This window comes from Acomys russatus, chromosome 13, assembly GCF_903995435.1.
Source record: "Acomys russatus chromosome 13, mAcoRus1.1, whole genome shotgun sequence".
NCBI lineage: Eukaryota > Metazoa > Chordata > Mammalia > Rodentia > Muridae > Acomys > Acomys russatus.
The window spans coordinates 65,545,311-65,571,817 of NC_067149.1; the positions used below are offsets into that span (position 1 = coordinate 65,545,311).

General features: G+C 44.8%; 1 protein-coding gene across 1 annotated transcript in view; it reads left to right on the forward strand.

Moving 5' to 3' along the window:
* The first annotated feature begins 6,667 nt into the window (after positions 1–6,667).
* Etnk1 (ethanolamine kinase 1) overlaps positions 6,668–26,507 on the forward strand; it is a 39,900-nt gene continuing 20,060 nt past the window's right edge. Inside the window, exons 1-2 of the mRNA XM_051155569.1 lie at positions 6,668–6,929; positions 20,223–20,482. Coding sequence (XP_051011526.1) covers positions 6,774–6,929; positions 20,223–20,482 — 416 coding nt within the window. The 5' untranslated portion in view covers positions 6,668–6,773. The remainder of the gene's footprint in view (positions 6,930–20,222; positions 20,483–26,507) is intronic.

The window sequence follows — 26,507 nt, forward strand, 5'->3', positions numbered from 1 at the left end:
TGAAGTTAAACTGCAACTTTCTACATAGTAACTAAGCAAACATCCTACCTCCTGAGTAAGGACAGCTATAGTTGCCTAGGCAACTTCACCTTGTCTTTGCGCTGCTGACCAGGCCCCTGAGGAACAGATGAAGTAAACTCGGTTCTATGGTAGCACAACAACAAAGGTCCTCAAAGAGCAGAAGAGCAACATGGCGCCTTCTCGGTCAAGGCAGAGCCGGCAGGGCATGGAGCTTGAGAACGCAGCCCGGGTCGTGTGCTTTGCATCTTGGCTCCCACAGAGGTAGCGACCACTCACTGACAGTAGCAGGGGCGTGCATACAAGGACTTTCCGAAATCCTTTTTTTTTTTTCTCCTCAAAATATCAAAATGTTATTCAAGCACTTATTTTGAAGAACCAAGTAGGCATAAAAATAGAGACTTTTAAAGCTTGAAGTGATACATTTGCCACTGTTATATACAGAACTGAGACAGAAATTGGTTCACACTTGAACTTTTAATCACTTTATTTTTTGTTTGTTGGATTTTAATTTTTTAATTGCTTTTTATTTAAATTGAGGTATCATGTCTGATAGAGAACCCAACCCTGAACTTACTATGTTGCTGAGAACGGCTTCAAATTCTCGACCCTGAGTTCTGAGATTACACGTTTGTGTCACCATGACCAAATCATCACTGCCATTTAAGCAACAATAAGGACTGACTGCCAAACTAAATTTATCAAATTCTCTGAAAAACATTCTATAACATTATTCTTGACTAATACACACCATTTCTCTGACTTAAAGTATTATCTTTATTGAGCCAAGTATAAAGATGCCCCTAATAGGAGGCCGAGGCAGGAGAATAGTGGAGTTGAGCTTCAAGCCAACTAACCAGCAAAAGACCAACACGAGCATCGCCTGTATCATTGGTGAAATACCTCTATGTATTAGGTCTGTTCAAAAAAAAAAATGCTGTTACTTCCTTTGTCAGCCTTATAGTTTATGGCTTCTAAATATGATATGGTGATCCTGTTTTTATTATCCATGTAATGATCTTTGGGCTGGGGATGTAGTTCAGCACTAGATCACTTACCTGCTCTGTGTGGGATGTTCCGGTTAAGGAAAAGAGAAGAGAGATAAAAATACAAGATATTTCTAAGTTTTTTCTTCTAGTGTTGTTTCATAACTCAGCAGCATGTGATACATGGCTACAAATGACAAAAACAAGGGGCTGGAGAGAGGGCTCATCAGTGAAGCGCACTTGCTGCTCTTTTGGGGACCTGCTGATTGTCAGCCCCCACAATGCAGTTCACAACCAACGGCAAGTTCAGTTCCAGATCCCATGCCCACTTCTGACTGTCATGGCCACCAGGCACACACACACGATGCACAGACATACATATAAGCAAATGCTTATACACATACATTAAAAATGAATAAATCTTAAAAACAAACCCAGAAGGTTTACCCCCTTACATTGATTATTATTATTTATCATTGTTTGTTGAGTCTAATGCAGACAAAGCTTTCTTCTGCTGCATGTTCGCAAGTGCTGGGATTGCTGGCAGATACAGGCATGCGTAGTGCCCCGCGGATTTTACATGATGAAGTCGGGCACAGTTTATCCCTCTCGGTTCTGTCAAGCCCACAATTGTAACTTGTGAAACACAGAGTGGATTGTGAAAGATGGCAGACGCCCTTCTCTTAGAGGTCGATCCGATAAGGAGTAGACTCATCCCCTGAAGCTGAGACCTGCGCGACCTGCCCTACAGCGAAGCGTCATTAGCTCCTCTCACTGTGGACGCCCAGCAGCCAGTCAGTCGCAGGGTCTGTTTAGGTTGGGCTTCCAGCTGCCTCAGACGCTCTTCCTTTAGCAGGGCAGGTGCAGCCTTTGTTTCCCTAAGGCTTCTTCATTTCTTTTGCTTTTGTTTCTCACTGAACGCTTGGTATTGCAGGATGTTTTTGAGTTACTTTAATTTTCTCTTAGGCGCACGGGAATGTTTTTATTTTGAGAATGTTTTCTGTTCCTTTAAATTTCCTTGTTCTACTTTGTTCCACTCCTCCACTCCCCATCCTGTGGTCATGGCCCCACTTTTGCTTTGATGTCATATGAATCCCATTACTCTCTCTCCTTTTCCTCCCCTTACCTTTTTTTCCCTTTTATGATCTCTTTTGTAGTTTTAACACACACACACACACACACACACACACACACACGGAGACTATGTCTTTATCATTCTGGCTTATTTTGCTTAACACAATGACTTCCAGTTCTATTTCCTTACATATATTACAATTTCACTTTTTCACTGGAGTTAAACAATATAGGTTGTGTATATCACCACATTTTCCTCATCCGTGTGACTTTTACATTTTCCCCCTCCTTAGTTCTTTTGAGACAGGGTCTCACTGTGCAGCGCTGGCTGCCCTGGAACACACAGTGTCACCAGGCTCTTTCTTGAGCTCACAGACGTCCTCCACTTTTGATGCCCATCTGGGCTGGCTCACCCTTAGTACTGAGGTGAGCTCAGCAGTAAACATGGCTGTGCGAGCACCTCTGTGGCATGTTGATTTGGAGTCCTCTGGGTAATAACCAATTAAACATGTTTTCAATTGGGTAGATGATCCAGCTGTTAGGCGTGCCTGTATAATTTGATTTTGCAGAATATATTCTTCAGTAGGTGCTTTATGTTGTTACTCTGGGAATGAAATTGAACTCCATCATAATTAAAATATTTATCACTTGAACCTCTGGGTTTGTGCTCGGTCATCCATTTGTGCCCTCATACAGAATGCTCATTACATAACAAGCTATAAATGCTCTCCTTCATCTTTTGTCTGTGGCATAATTGTTATGACTTAACAGCACAATGTGGGTGTCACAAAGCAGATTTTTAAAGATGTTTTAACGTGTGAAAAAGAAAGAAATGGAGGCCAGCAATATGGTTCAGCAGTGAAAGGCACTGGCAGCAGCCTTTGTAAAGGGCATTTAATTCCCAGAATCCACAAGGGAGAAGAGGGCAGGCATCTTTGCTCCAATCACTCTTCCCTCAAAAAAATAAATATAATGTAGTAAAACAATTTAAAGTAAGAGATAAGGCCAAGATGCCTAGGATGTTCCTGAGTTTGCTCTGGATACCGCTACCAAAACACCACCACCATCACCACCACCACTACCACCACTACCAGCACCACCATCCACCATCACCATCACCACCACCACCACCATCACCACCACCACCACCATCACCATCACCACCACCACCACCACCACCACCACCACCACCACCACCATACATACCCCTCACAGTGGATGCTTCCTAATAACATGTGTCTTGACAACTGTCTTATGTCCTTTAGGTATTTGTCACAAGGTGCTACATAGTTTTACTGACACACTGGAACTAAGACTAGCCCAAAGATGAGCTAGCCACTGACAACATTCTCAGTAATCTATGGGGATTTGCCGATGCAAGCCCTGGCAGAGGCTGTTCTTGCAGAGGGCTGGCAGAGTGTCAAGAACTTACTAGCGTGGCTTACAGCTGATTAGCATCTTTTATGTCACAGCTACTATTTTAAGCCATGGAAATGTGGCAATGGATAAGCTGTACCTTCTTTCTCCCGGGGCCAACCTTCTAATACAAAAGATAAAGCCAGAAGAGGTGAACACACGGACTCCGGGATCATTCGCAAAAGTGTTCAGGTGTGCAGATAGTAAAAACCCAGAACAAACCAAGTCTGATGGGAAGCAGAGGCAGGAAGCTAGCTGCAAGTCAAAGATCAGCCCTCTCAGCTAGGGCCACATCCTTAGACTATGTCTCCAACAAACAGAACCAACCAACCTTCACAGGTTTCAGGAGTGTGGAAGCAACCGGAGCAGCCTCTGGGAACAAGCTTTATGTAAGACCCTCCTGATGAGCGGAGAACGTGCAACCAAGAGACAAGTAGGCAGAAACTGTGAGGGGAAAAAAAAACCAAACCCCAAACCAAGCAGACTAGAATGAAAAGACAGTGACATGAACAGTTTGCAAATCCAGTTTTATTTCATGGTGGTAGCCCAGTTTTTAAAAGTTCACTACTGAAGGGTGTCTTGGTTGCTTTGCAACTTAAGCATATAGGCTCTGGAAACATTCAGAATCTGGTTATGTGGACATAACTTTCCGACTCATCTAGGTAAAGTATCAAAGAACATAGCCGATGGCAACCCTGCTGTTCCCGGACACATGCTCCCGTCCCACCAGCATTTGGTGGTTTCAGTCTTGAATTTTAGCCATATCTCACTGTTGTTTAAAGTCCTTAGTGACTTAGGATGTTGCCTGTGTTGCTTGCAGTCTGTGGATCCTCTTGGTAGGTGTTTGCTATGATCCTCTGCACACTCTAAAGAATGAGGTTTTCCTGGGTGTGGTGTCACACGGTTTTTATCTCAGCACTCAGGAGCCAAAGGCACCTGAGTTCCATGCTAGCTTGGTCTACCTAATGAATTCCAGGCCAGTTAGAGCTGCGTTGTGAGAATTCTTCTTCAGATTGAGAGAGGGAAGGAGGGAGGGAGGGACTAGAGAGAGAGAGAGAGAGAGAGAGAGAGAGAGAGAGAGAGAGAGAGAGAGAGAGAGAGAGAGAGAGAGAGAGAGATCAATTGGGGGAATGGGTTTGTTTTCCTGGCGTTGGCTGGGACATTGAGAATTGAACCCATGGCCCCACATATGCTAAGTAAACGTTCTATCACTGCAGCCTGCTCTCGGTCATCTATGAAGTCTTATGAGTGCACAGTGTATTTGGTGATGTCTTTCACTAGATGTACGTTTTGTACATCTTTCCTCTTATTCTGAGGCTTGTCTTTTCATTTTTTATTTTATTTTTTAAAATTTTTGCCTTTTTATTCTTAATGAGATTTGTAGAGTAAGATTTTTTCAGTTGTAATGAAGAACAACTTAACAGATTTTTTCATAAATTGTGCTTTTGATTAATATTTCCCCCCATGGGTCCTCCTTTTGATTTTTTGCAGCTAAAAAGTCACTGTTAATCCTAATTCTCAGACATGCATAGATTTCCTACTCTGTTACTTTTTTTTCTTTGTCTTTCTTTCTTTCTTTCTTTCTTTCTTTCTTTCTCTCTTTCTTTCTTTCTTTCTTTTTTCTTTTCCCTGTGTAGCCTTGGTTGTCTTGGAACTCAGTCTGTAGACCAGCCTGGGTGGAACCAAAACCTAAGTCTGAAAAATGTTCAATAAACTTACTATGTTGCAAAAATGGGACACCTCTCCCCTTTTTAGTTTTGGCAGCTTATCGTTATTATTATTGGTGACTTAACAAAGGTAAGTAGGCTCATTCAGAACAATTAAAATATAAATGTATGCTAATAGGTAATAACACATTTTAGCCATTCATTAACAAATGTGTTCAATTTGTCCTCAGCCCCAGGGAGGCCAGAAGCCAAGGTCAAACTTCCATTGTCTCCGTCACAAAAGGAAAGCAATAGGGCAGACCAGATACTTGTAGATGATCCAATTTCCAATACTCTTCTAACAGGCAGAGAGCAGAGCCCTTTTGACAGATACTGGAGGTTTCACGCAGCCCCGCGAGTCCCAGGGCCCACTGTGGCTTCGCCCGACTGCAGTCTGTTTTTCTTTCCTCTCCATCTCCCTCTTAGTCTCTACTTTGTTTTTACAGGCTTAGAATAATTCTCAGCAACGGTCAATTATCTGACCGTTAAAATAAGTTTTGTAGTCGTCTTACCCTATTAGCCATCGGTTGACGACTAAGTAGCTCTGGCAGACCTGGAGCTCACTGTGTAGTCTAGGCTGGCTTTGAGCTCAAGGCAGCCCTCCAGGGTTAGTCGCCTTAGAGTTAGGATAACAGGTGTATATTATCACACCATTGTCGTCGTTACTCTTATTTTACCTACAGTTGTCCCAAATAGTGTGATCTCTATGTAGCGCCACAGGTAATTTGGTTGCTGAAGCCAGAATGTGGGTTCCATGTACACAGCTTCAGGAAAAAGACCACTAAATTAATCAAGTTTAGCCGCATGGTGGCCCAGTTTAGGGTTATTTCAGGACGTGCCTTCTGCGTCCCCTAAGAACCTCAGCCCTAAGTGAGCAGAGCCCACGACCCTAATAATCCAGAAAGGTGACGCTTTATTAACGCATGACAGCGCTAGACAGCCCTCCAGAGCGCGTCAGTACGGTTCAAAAGGGCTCGGCAAAGCTCGGCAGAATTCCGTAGGTCTCCGGTAGGGTTCGGGCAAGGCTCGTTAGAGCTCCGGCAGGGCTCGGCAAAGCTCGACAGTGCTCAGCTGGACTCGGCAGAGTTCGGCAAGGCTCGTTACAGCCCCGGCAGGGCTCGGCACCACTCGGACTCCTTCGGGAGCAGGAGCCCAGCCGGCCTCACAGTATCCGAGCGCCTAGCGGTGCGCTCTCCCTCGACCCCAATCCCCGAGAGCCCCGCGGCCCGCCCATTGTGCCGCGGGGTTCGCCACCCCGCTGGCCGCCTGACGCAGCCGAGGCTCCACCCACAGCGTGACGCCAGCGTCAGGCCAGTCCCGGCATGCTCCGCGGCTGCCGGTGGTCGAGCGCACAGAGGTATCTTCCCGAGAGCGGCCGAGCCTCCGCGTCGCTGCACTGCGCACCCGGTCCCGTCGCCCCGTCGCCCCCGCCGCTCGCCCGTGCGTCCGAGCGGCCGCAGCCCTCCGCCGAGGGCGCCCCGGGACGGAAGGGTCCAGCAGCCTGCCGGCGCCCGCCGCGCTCGTGGTCGCCGTCGCCGTGGTCGTCGTGGTCGTGTCCGCCGTCGCCTGGGCCATGGCCAACTACATCCACGTCCCGCCCGGCTCGCCCGAGGTGCCGAAGCTCGACGTGACGGTGCAGGACCAGGAGGAGCAGCGCTGCCGCGACGGCGCCCTGAGCCTGCTGCGGCACCTGCGGCCGCACTGGGACCCCCGCGAGGTGACCCTGCAGGTGAGGCCGGGCGGACGGCGCGTTTCCTTCCAGAAGCCGCCGCGCCAGCGATGCCTGCCCGGCCCCCCGAGAGAGGCTCCGGGAGGATGGCTGCCGCGGCCCTTGTCATGCTCGAGGGCTCCTTCCTCTCCTCCCCAGACCCCCGCAGCCCATCCGCCTCCCGCGGTCCCCACGGCTTAGCCCTCCCTCCCCAGCGCTTCCCTCCCATCCCCGTCTTATCCAGCCTGGGATCTTCCCACATCCTCTGAGCCCCGGGAGAACTCCATTCCAGAGCGGAATAACTGAGGGACCTGCTGCCCACTCCAGGATGCTAGGGAACGCTGTGCGTTTTTTGAAAGCTTGAGTTGGTGTTTCTAAAATTGTAAAGCCCTAGAAGAATTAATGCCCTAGGTTAGAGTGAGCAGTGGCCTGGGAATATTTTCGTGAATCAGTCAGTGTATTTAAAGACAGAAATTCTCAGGAGGAGAAAAACCCCGAAAATGTAGGATTAAAAAAAAAAAAAAAAAAAAAAAGCACTTGCAAGCATACCCAGTATTGACTTGTGATTGGTTTTAGTTTTTGTAGCGCACACCTTTAGGAACTACTGAGATGAACTTCTTTTTTCCTTGCACAAACAAACAAAACAAATTAGTATTTTTTTTTTTTTCTTTTAACGGGTGGGGCTTGTTTTAGATTTGAACAGTCATGGAGGAACATTTATTTGGGCAATCCAAGTCTTCTGCCTCATTTTGATGACTCCAGTACGTTGTGGGATTTATGCAAGGTTTATTAATTGTTTTTTGTTGTTATATTTTTTAAAAATATTATTAAAACAAGAGTAGTGTCTAGGTCCCAGAGAAGTTCCTGACACTTGGGGCTTTCATGAATTTTAGTTTCGGTTCTTGCTAGAAGTGTTCTGAGCAGATTAAAGGAACCCATATGTTTTGGGGAAGAAACTTGTTAGACAAAAGGCTTTCAAATGTAAGGTATGCCTGTTGGCTAAATATATAGAAAATGGTTCAAAATGATTTTTATGTATGATTTGGAAAAAATTTACATTTTCTTCAAGGATATGCTTTTCAAATGGAAACATGTTTATTTGTGTATTTTTTTTTTTTTTGCAGTGCTGAGAAAGGCTGTTTTGAATCCTAGGCAAGTACTCTACCACTGAGCTACTACGTCTGTAGCCCTCATGTTACTGTAATATGTAGTAACTTGCTTGTTTGAGAGGGTTTTTAAAATTTATTTCTGGAAAATATCTTACTAATTAAAAGCAGTGCAGTTTCCTGGTAAGTTTCAGTGCTGACATCCCATCCGTGTTTTTTTAGCAGTGACTTAAAGTTTGAAGCTTGGTTTTTGTTTTGGATGGAAGCAAAAAAAAAAAACTTGAGAAGGAAGGGTTTTACGAGGTTTTTAAAATTAGATTTCTGGATAGGTAGAAAAGTTTGGAGACTTAACCACATGGTTTTTTGTCTCATACTGCCTTGTTCTAAAAAACCCCTCTACCCCATGTTCTCCAACTGTCCTGTGAGGGAGACACACAGGAATTGCAAATGGGTGTCCCAGTGAGTGAGGCTGAGCCTGTGTAAGTGGCAGGTCTGGGAGGGACTTATCTTAGGAATTATTGCCCCTTGACCTAGAAAGGCCCCGTGCGTGTGTTATGATTGAGGCAGGGAGGCCGGGCCTGTGCAAGATTAATGTCTGAAAAAACTGCTGTGGCTCAGAAAAAGACTGCATTGAGCTCTCTCGGCCACATTTGCATTTTCGTAACTCCTTTTCTTAGGTAGCTTCCCCCTCATTTGAATGTGGATTTTTGATGTATCTATGTTTGGGGGGATAGTTAGGTGTAAAGGATCAAAGAGACTTATTTTTCCTCTGTTGTCATTTTCTTAGCTCTTCCTGTCAGCCTCCCCACCAATGGGATCACAAGTAACCATGCCCAGCCTAAATTTTCTTTTTCCCTTTGAAAAGGCTGGTTCAGTTGCCTTAAGACTTTGTCTGTGCGTCAGTGTTACCATGCTACTCTGTAAATTCTTCCTTAGCTTGGGGTCCACAGTAGATAAGGATGTGATGGCAAAGGCTTAATGGGCTAGGAAGACCATCTTTGTTACAGAAGTTACAAAATTAACATCTCTTCCAGAAGAACAGGGGGTTCGGTACCTGGAGCAAGCAAGAGTCATGCAGCTCAGGGTTCAGAGAGAGACCCTGTTTTAGTATATAATGGAGCTTGGGATAGGCAACTCTGGGCCTCCATAGGCGCACATTTGCATTATGCCTGCACATGTATGTGCCCTTACACATGAGAATGTAATTGTGACATGTGGTGGTACCGTCAGGAGGCAGAGGTGGGCGATGTTAGTGAGTTCTAGGCCAGCTTGATCTACACAGCAAGTCCAGGACAGCCAAGGCTATTACACAGAGAAACCCTGCCTCAAAAAAAAAAAAAAAAAAAAAAAAAAACAGAAAAAAGAGGAAAAAGAAAAAAAGAATGTAGTTGTGTGTGCCCCTCTTTAACCTCCCCACCCTCCAGCCCCGACACCAAACATCGGTGTGTGTTGTAGGGTCTCAGGAAACTTGCTTGGATATTGGTACCTTGAGTCCATTCAGTGTTTGCGGTAGCTGACCATTACTGAAGGTGGAGAGTGGAGTGGGATTTGGGTCTGTGCTCCGCACTTTATTAGCTTTGTTTTACTGCTCAAGCTCTGTTCTGTTTTTGAGACAGTCTCCCTCATTGTAGCTTGGGCTAGACCAGAACTGACAGCCAGTCCCTCCCTTAGCCATCCAAATGTTGGTATTGCAGGTGTGAGCTACAAAGCCTGCCTTCTGCCCAAATTAACCCCCCCTCTCTGCTCTCCCTCCCCCTCTCTTGCCTTTTCTTTCTTTTTTGAGACAAGGTTTCTTTGTGTAGCTTTGCCTGTCCTAGAGCTAGTTCTGTGGACCACGCTGTCTTCAGACTCACAGCGATCCACCTGCTTCTGCCTTCCATGTGCTGGGATTAAAGGTGTGTGGCACTACTGCCCAGCTCTGGTCAAATCTCTTAATCTTTCTACACTTCATTATCCTTAGCTGTAAAATGGATCCAATAAACAGTTACTTACCCCTGAGGCCTGTGAGGGTGAAATAAGTGCTTGCTCCTGACAGTGGGCCACTGAGCACACGCAGTACAGGACCTGAATCCAAAACGTCTGCTCTTTGAACTTCCCAGCCGGAGACAAATCGGAAAATGTAGTGTAATGGCTTCTGGATGAGTATTCAGATTTTTTTCTCATGCAAAGATAGCACAAACCATTAGGTGTGTACTGCTCCTATAGCACACGCACACGCCTGCATTCCCCGTGCCGCGCACCAGGCAAGTGCAGAGTGCCAGCTCCACCCCAGCCTTGTGCAGCGCGCCAGCTCCACCCCAGCCTGTTCATAGCTCTGCATGTGTTTGAAATCGCTTTGGTTTTTAAGCATAAGCCAGGTTTGTAATTCCACCATACAAAATTGTGGTTTCATTGTATTTTTTTTTCCATTTACTCATCTTTTTCCTTGCTCATTTTTCTACCTTCACTTAAGTGCAGTTGTCTATTTCCTGGTCTTCTGATTTTGATGTCTTAGGAAAAAATTCACACAAGTGGGCGAGGTTATGTGGTATTTAACTGCTAACAAACCCACGAAATGTTTGATAGATCTCATATTTTAATTGATTTTTAAAAAAATAACCATCCATGTGTCTTATTGTGATTTAACTGTGGTTAGGGGCCTTAATTGCTAGTTACTTTTCAAATATTAGCACCTGTGATTTGGCTTAACGAATTTCCTCTTCTGGGGGCCATCACTGCTGTGGTGGAGAGAAGTGGCTTTGTAATAATGGGCAGGCTTTTTCTGTGTGTCCCTGGCTCTCCTAGACTTCGGATGGCCTTGATCAGATTGCCTCAGTCTCCCTAGTATGGGGATGAATGGTGTGCACCACCATGCTGGCCATTGGCAAATATTTTAATCTTTATAAAAATAAAATGTTTGGAGAGCGAATAGGAGTTCTAGGTGGTAGGATTTTGACTTCCATGTTGATTTGGATTGCAGGATAAGACACCCCCCCCCCCACACACACATAAAACAAACAAACAAATAACCCAAAACCCCAAAAAGAAACCCAGAAGACAACAGCATAGGCAGTGCTGTGTATCTGAGGAAGTGCTCAGGGAAATGAAAACAGAATTCCTACAATTAGTGAAGACTGTCTCATCTCCCACTACTGTCACTGGTAAATGGGAGGGCGAACAGAATCATGTTTCAGGGCCCAGGATGTAGCTTAGGAGGAGAGTACTTGCCCAGTAAGTGCTGCCCAGGGGTTAGCCCCCGGGTACCATGAAAAGATTAAAGGCCTAAGTGCCTAAAATTCAGTACTTGATATGTATCTTTAAATTAGGGATAATATTAGTTTTCAGCTGGGTTCTTTTGTGCTGTGAACTGGAGCCCAAGGGGAGAAGATTCATAGAAGTAGAAGCCCTTGTGGGGTTTGTGGCTGTAGAGGGCTGGGTGTTAGAGACTGAGTCATATATTCTTGTGTGCTAGACAAACACTGCTTTGAGCTACCCCGAACTCCTCAGCTCTTTTGACTCTAGACAAGGAAGAAGGATTTTACACAGACAGTTAAGCTAGGCTGAAAGTACTTTGGGCAGAGTAGTGGTAGTGGTGGTTTTGGGCATTGAGGAACTCGAGGTCGCTAGGGAGGTAGTCTCCTGTTTAATAAAGGCATGGCAGGAAAGCAGTGGGTGTTTGCAAGCAGTTGGAATACTTTGTCGTTAAGAGAATGTCACGTTACAATGCAAAGAAACAGTGGTTGAGAAGTTTTTATGGTTTTAAAGTAAAATACCAGCTGGGCCTGCAGGCTCACATCTTTAATCCAGTGGGGAGTGGAGGCAAGTAGGTTTGAGTTCAAGGCTAGCTGGTCTACAGAGCAAGCTCAAGGACAGCCAGGGCTACAGAGAGAAACCCTTTGTGGAAAAACACCACTGTTCCAAAGTAAAACACAGGAGCTGGGTGTGCCCCTGGGTTAACTATGTCCCTAGTAGCATGCACACCTCTGTGTGTATGTGAAGCATTTATCACCAGACTAGCATGTTACTCTGCCTAAATCTTGAGAGTTTTAGCTTAATAGAAAACTGTCTGAGTGTTGGTAGGTTTTTCCTTATTCCTTGTGAAGCTGGTATCGCCTTTGTCCATCCTAGTGAAGGTGTCTCTCAGATCACATGCTACCGTTTGAGGCTTCATGGCACTGTGATCCCCAAAGTCTTACCATGCATGACGATAGATGGATTGTATCTAAGAGTTGTGAAACTCTGGGAGTCTCGCCCTGGGTGGCTTATGTTTGGCATATTTAAGCACAGCACAAATTGGAGAAAAATGTCCTGGTGATAATTAACTCAATCCTATGTGCACACTAAAGTAGAAAGTGAGCTAAGCAAAGATCAGATGTCACTGTACCGAGACTCTGTAAAGTACATGTGATGCCTTTCATAAAGATGGGTTGTATAGGTGACTGACAACATGTGACACCCTTTGTAAAGATTGACAAGAGCAAGCTTACAGTAAGTGTCAGGGAGGACCTGGTGTGCTCTCTGGCCATATATAGCCAAGGCCACCAGGCTGTTAACCTGTCAGCTCCCAGCCCTCTGGGCGGATAACGGTTTCGCAGCTCTGCTTTTGAAGGAACAACCTCTGTGGTCAGCATTCCATGTTCCGCTACTTAGCTGTGAGCACAGGGGCCTCCGTACCTCCTCCACACTGTGACTCTTTTAGGGTAAATGTGAACTGGGGAATAAACAACTACCACGGGTGGGTTTGAACCCGACGGTGACTGTACACTAATAGAATGTCAAGTAGATACTGTGGGCTAAGCAAGCTTTATTTTACTCATGTGTGCATGTTGCGTGTGTATGCCGTGTGTACAGTCACCCATGGAGGGCAGAAGATGGTATTGGATCTCCTGAGGCTGTGTGCAGGTTCTGGGAATAAAACTCTAGTTCCCTGAAGGGCAGCTCTTAACTGCTGAGCTCTGCAGCTGGTGAAGAAGTCACCTGCTGTCAGGCCTCGTGCACTGAGTTTGAGTCCTGACTCCTGCAAACTGGTCTGTGACTTTTATATGCGCACACACAGATAATTATAGGGACAGCTTTTGAGAAGATGAGTTACGGTGAGATAGGATTAGAGGGGTTAGATAGATGGCTTGGCTGTTATGAGCACTTGTTGGTTTTTCAGAGTCCTGGGCTCCCAGCACCTACCTATACTTGCACCTCACAGCAGTTTGTAGCTCTAGTCCCAGGGGATCTGACACTTGTCTTCTGGCCTCACAGGAGCACAAGGCACACATGTGTGCAGACTTAAAAAAAGCAGGCACAACACCTATCCACATTTTTTAAAAAACAAATTAAGAAGAGAGAATAAGATGCATCATTGCTGGGGAGATGGCTCAGCAGGTAACACTCTTGGGTAAAGCATTGGCTGTGTAACTGGGCACTGGAGTTTTGACCCCAGTTCTTATAGAGATGTTGAGTGCACATGCTTGTAATCCCATCAATCAGAAGGTTAGAGATGAGTTCCTGGGGCAAGAAGCCAGCTAGACCACCTGTATGGCCAGCTCAGTTGAGAGAAAGAGTCAGTGAATAAGAGGGAGGAGTGCTCGAGGAACATTGTTAATAAGAGGGAGGAGTGCTCGAGGAACACCGTTTATAAGAGGGAGGAATGCTCGAGGAACACTGTTAATAAGAGGGGAGAGCTCGAGGAGCCCCATTAGTAAGAGGGAGGAGTGCTCAAGGAGCATTGTAAATAAGAGGGAGGAGTGCTCAAGGAGCACCGTTAATAAGAGGGAGGAGAGCTTGAGGAACACCGTAAGAGGGAGGAGTGATCGAGGCGCACCGTTGAACTTGAGCCTCTTTGTGTACCCTCATCCGTGTGAATACTCACACATGTACAAAGAAAGGTGCATCAGGAAATGTCACACAATACTAAGGCATTACCCTGTGAGGCTTGTTCTAGATTTACATAAAAGTATATGTTGTATCAGGTTGTGCCTGCCTCCCTTCATGCCATTAAAAATAAGCTTAGCACATGGTGACGCTTCCCTGTAGGGTTAGCTCCCCAGGAAGATGGGAGGGTGTTTTGAGTTCAGGAGTCCAAAGCCTGCCTTGGCAACACAGCAAGATTCCTTATCAAAAATTAGTTTGAGAGGAATTCTTGAAACAGTTGTACTTGTGTAGCCCCAAGCCCCAGCAAGAAATAGTTCCAGCGACTGAACTTACTTTCTGGTCTTCACCATACCCTCCCTGTAGTGGTGACCACAGGAGCAGCACCTCCTCTCTCCCTCCCTCTAGTGGTGACCACAGGATCTGCACAGCCATCTTGCCAGTCCTTTGCCTTTTCATGTATGGTAGCTGTAAACATTTGATCACGTAAAGGAAGCATTATCTGCCAGGCGTGGTGGTGCATGTCTTTAATCCCAACACACCTGAAGCAGAGGCCAGGAGTTGGAGGCCAGCCTGGTCTGTATAGTGAGTTCTAGGACAAGCAGGACTATGTAAAAAGAATCTGTCTCAAAAAGCCGGGTGTGGGCGTGATGACTGTGTAATTTTATGTTTTCTTGTGACCAGTCATTTGCAGCCTAGGCTGCTCTTGAATATAAGATCCCCTTGCCTCTGCCTCCCAAGCACTGGGGTTGCACGCATTTGATGCATGGCTTGACCTTGCATTTCTTCATTTGTCCTTTAACGTCATTGAAGCTGTTTCAGGTTTTTGGTAGTTAAAACTATCCTAGCAGACTACTTGTATATATGTTTGTTTGATTTAGATTAATTTTCTGAGTATTTTCATAGGGTAAGTTCTTACTGGAATGGAAAAAAAATAAACTGTATCAGGGTGCTCTGGAGAAAGGAGTCGTTTATATAACAGCGGGTAGGTCAGTCTGTAATTCCTAAGACGGCATCGTGGAACTCAGCTGTGGCTTGATAGTACAGTCTCGAGGCAGAATTCTTCAGGAATGCCTATTTTTGTTTTGAATCTTCAGCTAATTAGATGAGATCATCCATAGATATATAGAATAATAAATAAGCCATGAACAGTGTTTTTCACAGTGGCACTTAAAAGATGGATGGTATTTGATTGTTCTGAACCAAGATGTGAGTCGTAATAAACAACTGAGCTTTGGTCTTTATGAAGCCAGGCCGATACCTGTATACACAGCTCAGCTACCTCACTTAGACAGGGGGTTCTATTTTTAATGCACAGGAGAGCAAGGACAGGTAGATCCTTTTCCAAAATCTAGCCAGTTGTATTCATTTTACCAGCTAGCAGTCCTTGGCATGAGATTGCAACAGGTTGGCATGTGCCACAGCTATCAAGGATTTTTCAGTAGTGAGTTCTAGTCTTCTTGTTATCTCAGCCATAATTGGCTTGTATGAAAAATGCCCTGAAATTTGGCCTACAAAATAAATATGCGCGCGCGCGCGCACACACACACACACACACACACGTTATTTTATTCTTTAGTCTTAATTGCAGTCCAGGCTTGCCTATAACCCACTATGTAGCTTAGACTGCTTCAGACTCATGCCACTTGTCGTAACTGATTTGGAAAAGAGGCCCTCTACCCATAGTTGCCTGGTCTCCAGTTGGCTGACTTCCTGCCTGCCCTGAGTTGTTGTAGTCATGGAAAGCAGGTGGAGTTTTTCTCCTTTGTGATGGCTCTGAGATTTCTCCTTTGTGATGGGTTTTGTTTGGCTGAGTCTACATCCATTCCTGCTCTACCATTGTATTTATTTATTTATTTATTGTGTTATGTCTTAACAGCAGGGAGTCAAGCACTTTGTCAGTGGCTTACACATTATTATAGATACAGCAGCCCCACTCTGCTGGATTCTGTTCATCACAGTGTCCTGCTAGCAGTTGGCAGTATTTTGACAGAACAATCCGTTTTTTTTTTTAAGTTTATTTATTTATTATTATGTATGTAGTGCTCTGTCTGCATCTGCACCTGCAGGCCAGAAGAGGGCATCAGATCTCATTATAGATGGTTGTGAGCCACCATGTGGTTGCTGGGACTTGAACTCAGGACCTCTGGAAGAGCAGTCAGAGCTCTTAACCGCTGAGCCATCTCTCCAGCTCCAACAGAGCAATCCTTAGTGCTCAGGAAATCAGTGCTTTCTGTCTCACTCGGTATGAATGACTGGGCTTGTGTTGCTGACCTGAAAATTTGACTCATAGCATCAAGTGTTGATTCTATTATTCTGTGCCTTTAGATATATACGACATTTTAACCTATGACATTGTTTTCTCCTCCTAAAAAGTGATAACTTCCAAGGTTGCCTTCAGAACCACAAACCATTGAAATAGTAAAAATTTTCTGCCCCTCAGGAGTGAAGCTTTACTCCTTTGATGCATCCTCTGATGTCTGTGTGGATATTTCAGGGCTCCTTGTAGACGGCTAAAGATCTTGCATGTAACTAACCTGTGTACGCCCTCTCCTGCCTTTCAGTGACCTGGTTACTCAGGGTTCGTACGGCGTAGGCTGGCGGGAATGATGCCCTGCAAAGTCTCTGTTGTCTGCGCAGTGCTTTCTTTTCCTCAGATATTTTTGATCCAAGGTCGTTTGAGGCCACAGATACGTGACGTGACCCATAGATGCAAATGGCTCATTCTCTGTGTATATATTATATAAAAATATATATGTTTGTGTACATGTGTGTTTTCCCTCTTTAAAATAGTAACGTGGCAGGAGAGATGATGGTTCAGTGGATAAGACGTCTGGCTGCTCTTCTAGAGGACCTGGGTTGAGTTCCCAGTACCCACATGTTAGCTCACAATCATCTGTAACTGCAGTTCCAGGAGATAGCTGTCCTCTTCTGGCCCAGCAGGCACTAGGCATGGTGCACAGGCATACATGTAGATAGAGCACCAGCACATACAAAATAGCTAAAAATAAGAAAACCAGAGAGAGCTGGTGTGTCTGTAACCTCAGCACTAAGAAGTGGAGGCGGCATGATTGATTCACGGTCATCTTCAGCATGGTAGTGCGAGGCCAACCTGAGCGACATTCGACCCTGTACAGACAAAGAACAATACAGTTGGTGCGTTCATGTTTTGTTATTGAGGTAGGCACTGGTTTTAAGAATTTAAGCATTCAATCACCTTTGCATTTCTGGAGTAAGTCAGACATAGTTTAGATGCCATATTGTCTTTATGTGTCTGTATTTATTGTTAATAATTTAAGATTTTTACTTTTGAGATAAGCTCAGCACAGGTTGGTCTCAATTCCTCTTGCTCAACTTCCTGCCTGTTGCGATTACAGTCTTGTGCTGTCACACCCATCTTATGACTGTGTTCATTAGCGCCCTTGTAGTGCTGTGCTCCCTTTGTGGTGCTCGCTGAGCTTTAGCATCAGCCTGGAAGCTGTTACTGTTTGGAGGTGCTGGTCCTCGTGATAGAAGTATGAGGCCTGTGCAGCCCTCTGCAGAGGCTTTCTTCTCCTTATTGTTCTCTTCTTCTCCTTCCCTTTTTCTTTCTCTTTTCGTTTTTTAGCTTCTGGGTTTCTCTTTCTGTCTTTTTCATTCACCACTAGCCTGGGCTTTCTTGAGCTTTGGGATCCCTCCTACCTTAGCCCCTGGTATGCTGAAATGTACAGGTCACCACGGCTACCGTGCGCAGCTTACTGTCTTAGCTTGTTGAGTTGGAAGGCTAGATCACTGTGTGTGTGTGTGTGTGTGTGTGTGTGTGTGTGTGTGTGTGTGAGAGAGAGAGAGAGAGAGAGAGAGAGAACACAGGTCTGGAGGGTTGAATCCAGGCCCTATCTGCATGTTAGACGTATAGTATACCATTAACTTGTGCCCCTTACCTGTAGTTACTTGTCCTATCTTAATATGTGGGGCTGGCTTATATGTCCTTTCTATGTATTGGCAAAGGCCTGCAGTCTTCTTGCCTGTTCTCATTGTATAAGAACTGGTGCTGGGCCTGGCATACTCCCTTACACAGGCTGCACAGCCTGTGCTGAACTTGTCACTGCATGTGGCAATCTTGCCGTTCAGAATCAGTCTGTACTCCGTTGTTCTGTTGAGTGTGTGTGTCATATATCACCTTGCCAACTTGTAGGGGATAGATATACCTTGTAAGTCTGTCTTGTGTTAGGAGGTGACAGGTGCTTCTGTTGAGCACAGGGAAGTGTGCAAGTGTACTATCTGCGGCTGCTGCTCAGGGGACCTGCTCAGTGTGGAGGGTGACGGTCACTGGAAGCTTGTACTGCGGTCTCTTCTCGGAACGAAGTATTGTTCCTGCGTGCCTGACTGCTCATTGTGCCTGCTGTGGTGACACCAACGCAGCTACAGTGGGCCAGCACTCACTGCCTCTGACGATGTATTTATTACTGCTCAGTCAGACTTCTTCCTTCCATTCTTTCTTTCTTTTGTTTTGTTTTGTTTGTTTTTTGTTTTTGAGACAGGGTTTTTTTCTGTAGCTCTGCCTGTCCTGGAACTAACTTTGTAGACCAGGCTGGCTTCAAACTTAGTGCTGCATGTCCAGCCTGGCATGTTTCTTAATTTCTATCCAACTTCGGTCTGCCTCAGACAAGTTAGGTGTGTGTGTGATCCCTTTTCTTCTCTTCTCTTCTCTTTTCTTTCTTTTTTCCAGACAGTTTCTCTGTGTAGCCTTGGCTGTCCTGGCCTTACTTTGTAGACCAGGCTGGCCTCAAAGTCACAGTAATCTACCTGCCTCAGCCTCCCTGGGTGCTATGATTAAAGTCATGTGCCACAACGCCCAGCTCCCTTGATTTAATTTCTAATGGACTTGTCATTTCTAAAAGAGTTAAGCATTGTGATAAAAATACCAATTCACTCTCACAGTTTATTACTTGGAGGTGTATTATGTACTTTGTTGCTGTGTAGCTCAGATCCAACTGTTTGAGAAAGTGCTTTTGAATCGTAAGTGTTTGGCATCACTGAGGCCTTCTTTATAATCAAGTCAGTCACTCTGTGAGTTCATGTAGCTTCAGAGAGGAGGAGGAGGTGTGTCCAGCTGGGCGTGGTGTGTGTTCTGAGAGTCCTTGCCTGCTTACATGTAATTATTTTTCTCTACTTTTTGAAAATCAGGACTTGCGTGGTCTGCTCATTCTCAACTATTAATACAAGTGTTGGTTCTTTCTGGATTTGAAGGTATTGGTACCTGCAGACTTAGATGCTAAATCTTGGTGAACTAAGATCCTAATGGCCAGTCTGAGCAATATTTCGTAAAGATGTGCTGCTCCCTGACAGGGTGGCTGCCCCAGCTTTCTGTTATCACAGCAAGTACTAGTTTTCCCCACACTCAGTGTTTTAATTGAATTATTGTATTATTCAATCTCTCTCTCTCACACACACACACACTCCTCTCAAACTGTGCTTTGTTCTGCAGGGGGTTAGTAGAGTAGGTGGTAGAGCTTGAGACAGTTTTTCACTCTGGCGTGGAGCTCAGTAGGTAGCCCAGGCTGTCCTTGAACTCAGGTTCCTTCTGAGTGCTGATATTACAGTGTGAGTCCTCATACCTGGCCTTTCTTGGATATCTCTATTATTTTTCTTTTCTGTATATGTGTGCACATGCTGTGACCCATGGGCGGAGGCAGGGACAGCTGTCAGTGAGTGGTCTCTTTCTCAGCTGGCTCCAGTGTCAGGTGCTGTTAAGTGCTTTCATACTTGGAGTTGTCTCGCTGACTAGCGCCATACCATTTTAAAAATCAGTTCTACACGTTTCTAAGCACAGTATCCTCTCCCCTCCCGTGTCTTACCTGCCATACATGCATATCCAGCTGGCTGACTTCCCCAGGAGGCCCACTCACTGCTACTCCGCAGCGTCCTTCCCTGGTGGTGCTGGGGACCGAACAAGGGCTTGTGGGCTAAGGAAGCACTGTACTCTGAGCTGCGGGTCCCAGTTCTCCAGGAGGGTCTTTGATGTAAAAAGTAGGTGGGTTTGTTTTGGTTTTTGCGTTTTTGGTTTTTCAAGACAGGGTTTCTCTGTATAACAACCCTGGCTGTCCTGGACTTGGTTTATAGACCAGGCTGGCCTCCAACTCACAGAGATCCTCCTGCCTCTGCCTCCCCAGTGCTAGGATTAAAGGTGTATGGTACCACGCTCAGCTACAAGTAGGTGTTTTCCTTGGGTTTTGGAGATTTTGCCCAGCGTCTGGTGTATGCTAAGCATGTACACTAAGCTATACTCAAACTTGTGGTTTCCAATTACCATTTTACTCACGTGTTATCTTTAGTGCCATCCTTGTGAATGTCCAATTGCATTTCTCTGTCTTCCTCTCTCTGGCAGCTATTCACAGATGGGATCACAAATAAGCTCATTGCCTGCTATGTGGGTGACACCATGGAAGATGTAGTTCTGGTGAGAATTTATGGCAACAAAACTGAACTGTTAGTCGACCGAGACGAAGAAGTGAAAAGCTTCCGTGTGCTGCAGGCTCATGGCTGTGCACCTCAGCTCTACTGTACCTTTAATAACGGGCTGTGCTATGAGTTTATACAGGGTGAAGCTTTGGATCCGCAGCATGTCTGCAACCCAGCCATTTTCAGGTAATTTCCTGTACTAAATTCTTCCCTTTAAAAGTGCTATGTGCACTAAGGAAATATATTTAAGTTTTTAAAGATTTTATTTATTAGTATATGTGTATGAGAGACTGTTTTATGTGGGGGGGGGGTGGAAGGAGGGGGTGAGGGGGAGAGGAAGAGGGGGAGAGGACAGTGTGTAGATGCATGAGCTCAGTTGTTTGGTGGGCAGAGGGTGCCCTGGTAGAGTGGGTTTTTCCCCTCACTGTAGGTTTCTGGAATCAAATTTAGGCCATCAGAGTTGCTAACAAGTGTGTTTACCTGCTGTGACATTTAGCTGCTTCTTAGATGCTTTTTATCAGCTCAGTGAGGTCATTCACACCTGCAGTCCCAGGAGGATCTGTCCAAGCTTAGCCTCAGCCAAAGAGAGTTTGAAGCCAGCCTGGGCTGCATGAGACCCTGTGTCCCTCCAAGAAAGAAAGTATTTGAACATCCACCAGACTTTTGTTTAGTGTTTAATCCGTGTTTACCAGTATGTACTGTGTTAGAAGGTGAAACACTTCTTAGAATACGAAGCATATCAAGTGGACATCGTGCTCCAGGGGCCGGTCTAGTACACACGTGGACAGCTGTGCTTGAGAGAACAAGAGTGAGTGTGGTAAATAGTGTCTCCTCAGAGAGTTTTCCCATGGAACCTTCCTGAAAGGAGTCCTGGGTTGTACTTTAAAAAAATCTGAATGAAAACTAATTAGAAATAAAATGTGCCTGTACTGCCTGTACTGAAATTCTGTTAAACAGTATATACAAACATTTACTCTAATGAGGCAGGCTGACTTCAAGCTTCCTGTGTAGCTGAGGTGACCCGGGACTGCTGATCCTCCTGCTTTCATCTCCAGGTGCTGGGATGCAGGCGTGTGCTCCCATGCCTCACAAAGTAGTCCTGGATGGCCTGGAACTGGCTATATAGACCAGGTTAGTTCTCAGCCCCAGTGTCTAGAGCCCCTGCATAGTACTCCTTCATTTCTCCACGGGTGTCTTAGTTCGCTTGGCAGATTCCACACTTTATTATGCACAGACTGTTGTCTTAAGTACGTCAAGTTGAAACTGGGTAAGTAGCTAAGTCAGCAGTTTAGATCCAGGAGAGTTTTTCTGTCCATATGTGATGGTGGGAACCTGACATGCTTTCTCCTCTTTGGATAATTAATGCTGGGGCGTTGTGCAGTGAGGGGCCGTGCAGAAATGATAAATGAAGCATCGTGTCGTTCTCATTCAGAGTATGCTGTAAAGCCATCTTGCCACCTTTTTGAGCCACGGGAGTGTAGGCAGGCCACCTCACCTTCATTGAGGTATGGGGATTTGCTATCTCAGTCTAAGAAATAGCAATACTCCTACCTAGTTCCATGACTATTGTAAAGGTCACATTTCTTTTATCTACAGTGCTTTGAGCCAGAAATACCGTTTTAGGTATTTTTGGCTTTGGAGTATTTGCACATTCGAAGTGTGCTGTCTTTCGTGTGGGGCCAACTCTAAACACAGAATCCATGCATGTGTTGAGGTATATGCTTGCAGCACAGAGCCCAAAGGCAGTTGTGTACAGGGGTTTGAGGATGTCTGACTTGATTGACCTGTCATATAAAGTCACCTGTGACATTTTTTATTTGTGTCTGCTTTCTAAGGACATATGTTCTAAGCTTGTACATTTAGGAAGTTTAGAACAGTGCTAAGTACTGTGCTAACTTCTGTAATTTTTTTTTCTTAGATGTTGCCCAAACTTTTGCAGTTATAACAACTTGGATGCTAAGAAATAATTAATACTGTGTTGGCCAACTGTCACAGATGATGCTAATAGGTTACCTATGTGTTTGAAAGCATGCTCCTTTTACGTTTTTAGCTGAGTGTGGAACATAAGTGTAGTTCCACTTTGGAAGTGGAGGCAGGAGGCTAGCCTTGGGTATGTGAGATTTTTGTTTGTTTGTTTGTTTGTTTCCTCCAAACAAGAGTGAGTGACTGGGAGTGGGCTCAGGGAGTAAAGTGTTGCAGCCGAGCCTGAGGACTGGAGTTTGCACTCCCAGAACCCACATAAAAGCCAGGGACTCTGTATATACTTGCAACGCCACTGCTGGTGGATACAGGGTGGAAACAGGTAGATCTTTAGGGGCTTCTTGTCCAGTCAAGCAGAAGTGGGGAACTTCAGGTTTAGTCTTTAAAAAAAAAAGTAATCAAAGATGACATCCCTGTGCCTCTCTCTGGCCTCTGCATCCATGGTAGGCACATGCCCCCACATGTACTTACCACACATACACAGAGAAATTTAGCATTCATGCCTAACTTTGAGAATTGCATGCCTTGCAATCCTAGCTGCTTAGAAGCCTGAAGGAGGAGGATTACTTGAGCCTAGGAATTTGAGGCTTGGAGGGGTCAAAAAGAGCAAGGTCCCATTGCAAAACTTTTCTTTTAGGAACTATTGATGGTGACACATTGGACAGTTGTTGGCTCTGTTTCTTAACAATTAAACATTATTATATAACCCAACTAGTTCATACAAGAGGGAAAAAAGGTTAAAGGGAAAAAAAAGAGTGAATCTTATGGTATCCATTCCATGGGATGGGTCCCTAGGTGTGTCTGGCCTGCGCGCTGGTCCTCTTCCCCATCCACATGATCCACGTGCGCCCAAGCCCCTTCTGAACCTGCTGCCCCTCCCGTCCTCCCCTCTGCCTGTCTCTCATGCAAGGGCCAGTCTCCTCCCATCGAGGGTCGATTAGAAACACAATAATCCAGGTGGAGTTCCCAGATCTGCTTCCTGAATTCCAAACCCAGGATGGCTCCACACAGTCTATCTTAAGGTTAATCTCAGGGAGTATCTGTGGTGTGTCCAAGGGCAAAGCCCGCCAAGACTGCTTTCACCTGTGGCAAAATTTACACTCCTTTCCACACACAGTGTTTGCTGCAGTGTATGGGAGCTGTATGTGGATGTGGCCAGGCAGACACTGGGCACTAATCCCTTCTCTGGTTATGACAGCCAGCACTGTCACAACTCCGTGAGCTGTGCTCCCGAGCCTGTGTGAGATGTCAGAATGTTTCCCAGTGGAGAGCCAGGTTTGCATTGCTTTAACGAAATTACTGACAAAACTAAAACTAACTTAAAATAGGAAGGGTTTAGTTTCACTTGGGATTTGAAGAGTTAGAATATGAAGTTATTTGGCTCTGTTTGTTTGGTTTTGGTGGGAATGTGGTGTGAGAAGTGCAGCACGGCTGCGGTCACATGGTGGAGCTGAGAGGCGTATAAAGGGGTCCGTGTCCAAGGCCCTACCTTCTAAAGGCTCCACCACCTCCAAGTAGCACACTCATGTAGAGACCAAGCCTGCAAAGCCAGGCCTGTGAGGACACGAGATCTTCAGATCAAAGATCTTCCTTGAGGGGGAGCCCCACCCCCCCTTTTTAAGTGGAACTTTATACATCCTTCCTTTTTATTTTGGTTGGTTGGTTCATTTGTTTGTTTGTTCCTTCATTTGTTCGTTCATTCATTCATTCATTCATTCTTAGTGGTACCAGGGGTTAAACTCATGGCCTGTTAAATTTTTTTGTTTTGTTTTTCAAGATAGGGTTTCTCTGTGTAGCCCTGGCTGTCCTGGAGCTTGCTGCATAGAACCGGCTGCCTGGAACTCTGAGGCGTGCCTGCCTCTGCCTCAGGAGTGCTGGGGTCAAAGGCGTGTGCCTTCACTGTCCTGCTGCACCTTCTTAGCTTTTAACTGGGAAATCCATATACAACCTCTATGCTTGAGGCGCGGGGTCACCAAAGACTAGTTTTACTCTTTTCTCTTTCTTTTTCTTTCTTTCTTTTTCTTTTTCTTTTTCTTTTTTTGGTGATGGTGGATAGAGGCTCATGGCAGCTCAGGCTGACTTTAAATGCACAACGATTCTCCTCCCTCAGCCCCTGAGCACCCACATGGGAAGACTACAGTTGTAGTCACTGTGCCCAGCTGTGCCTTTTCTGATACTATTAGATTTAACTTATTTAAATTTTAATTAGTTATAGTATAAAAATTTGTTTAATAGGTATATTACGATTTTAGAGATGTTAGAACTCACTTATTAAAGTTGGGGACATGGTCAAGTGATGGTGATGGCGAACCCTGATGGAGCGTTGAGCAGGAGCTTCGTAGTGCCTAAATCTAATTTAACAAAATTGATGCAAAACAACCCTAAGAGGTAGATATTAATAAGCTTGCTTAAGTAAATGAGGAAACTAAGATAAAGACATTTCAGTCATTAACTTTTGATCCACATGCCATATACAAGTAGATGCTGAAAGGATACCATTGATGGGTGACCAAGTCCTTATGTATTAAGTAGAATATAAAAGAAGATAGGGCTTTGTTGTACTAAGTAGAAAATGGTGATATTGTTAGACTTAAAAGTGAAAAACCAAATGAATGCAGGACATTTTATTGCTCTTAGTATTTATAATTACATAGTATTTAAGCCTGCCATAGAATTTCTTTTTACCAAGGAAACTTTATAATCTTGTGAGTAACCTCAAGTGGAAAGAGTAGAATTTTTTCATACTTGTTTGTTGATGTACCTGAGTGACTAATTTCAAAGGTGTGCAATGGAGTCCTTTGTGACACATGGGGAGCACGTGTCCCCCCATCACCAGTTGTCTCTGCATTACTTATTCCCACATGCAGTGTGAATGCTCTCTAGGGATTACTGTTCAGCTTCTGAGTATGAGATATCTATGTGTTCCGGGACAGATGAGCCATTGCAGAGAGGTCCAGCACATACTATGTGACAATGACATCAGGCAGGCAGTGCCACAGGGGTTGGGGGTGGGGTGGAGAGAGAGAGAGAGACAGAGATAGAGACAGAGAGAGGAGAGGAGAGAGAAGGAGAACAGTATGGAAATTATGTAGTATTTGGTGTGTAACTCTGTGGATTTATTTTTTTCTTAATCATTTTGGTTGTGCTTGGTTGAATCCATGGGTATATGACCCACATACATAGTGGCCTAATGACAGTTTAGTAAAGGTTTGTTGGCTTTAGTATTTATAATCATGTTTGAGTAAATGGTCATACTTGTATTTTTAGTTAGATCTACTCACTTAGCTTACATCTGATAATACCAAAGTGGTCATATATTCACTATGTAGAAAGAATATGTACTATTATAAACCAGGCACTGGCTCTAGGTATATTGTATAGCGTCTGGTTTGCAATAAACGATGTACTGAACTGATTTACTGTTTTTTTTTTTTTTTTAAGAGGCTTAAAAAGCAAAAGAAGAAACTGATAGGAATCAAGTTAGTTTGTGTTTCAAGGAGTATATTTGCTTTTTTTTTTTTTTTTTTTTTTTTAAGTTTATTTCTGATTGTGTTGTAACTCTTTCATGGCATTTTAAAGTGCTTAGCAGGTTTTTATTACTACTAGAAAACAGAAACTACAAGAAACAGGAAAGGCAAGTTTGAGTCAATATGTCTGAATCATAAATTATTTTGAAAGGATTATGGGTAGGAAGTTCTGCTCATATTTACGAGGATCTTGAAAGAAATAAAGGATAAGCCAACAGAGCAAAACGCAGGACAAGAGGACGAACCTGAGCTCCTCACCCAGCAAGAGAAGACTAGTATAGGAATGAGCCTTTGTTGGCATGGAGCTCACCTGTGCTTCAGAGGTAGAGCCAGTAGGTCAGGAGTTCAAGGTCATCCTCAGCTGTATAGGAAGTTGCCTGCCTGTACGTCGTCTTCTACTTCAAATGCCACACACAAGGACACCACCAACAAGAATTTTTATTTTTTTAAAGTTGATTGGGGCTGGAGACGATTCAGTCAGTGGTTAAGAACAGAGGGACCTGAGTTTGGTCCCCAACACCTATGTCAGGCAGCTCAAAACTGCCTGTAACTCCAGCCCCAGGGGATACAATGTCTCAGGTGCATATAGTTATACATACATATACTCATAAAATTAAAAATAAAATAAATTAAAGAAAACTGAGGTGGGAGTGGTTCACGGCTGTTTTGCCAGCCTTCTGGAGGCAGAGATAGGGTTGTAGCAA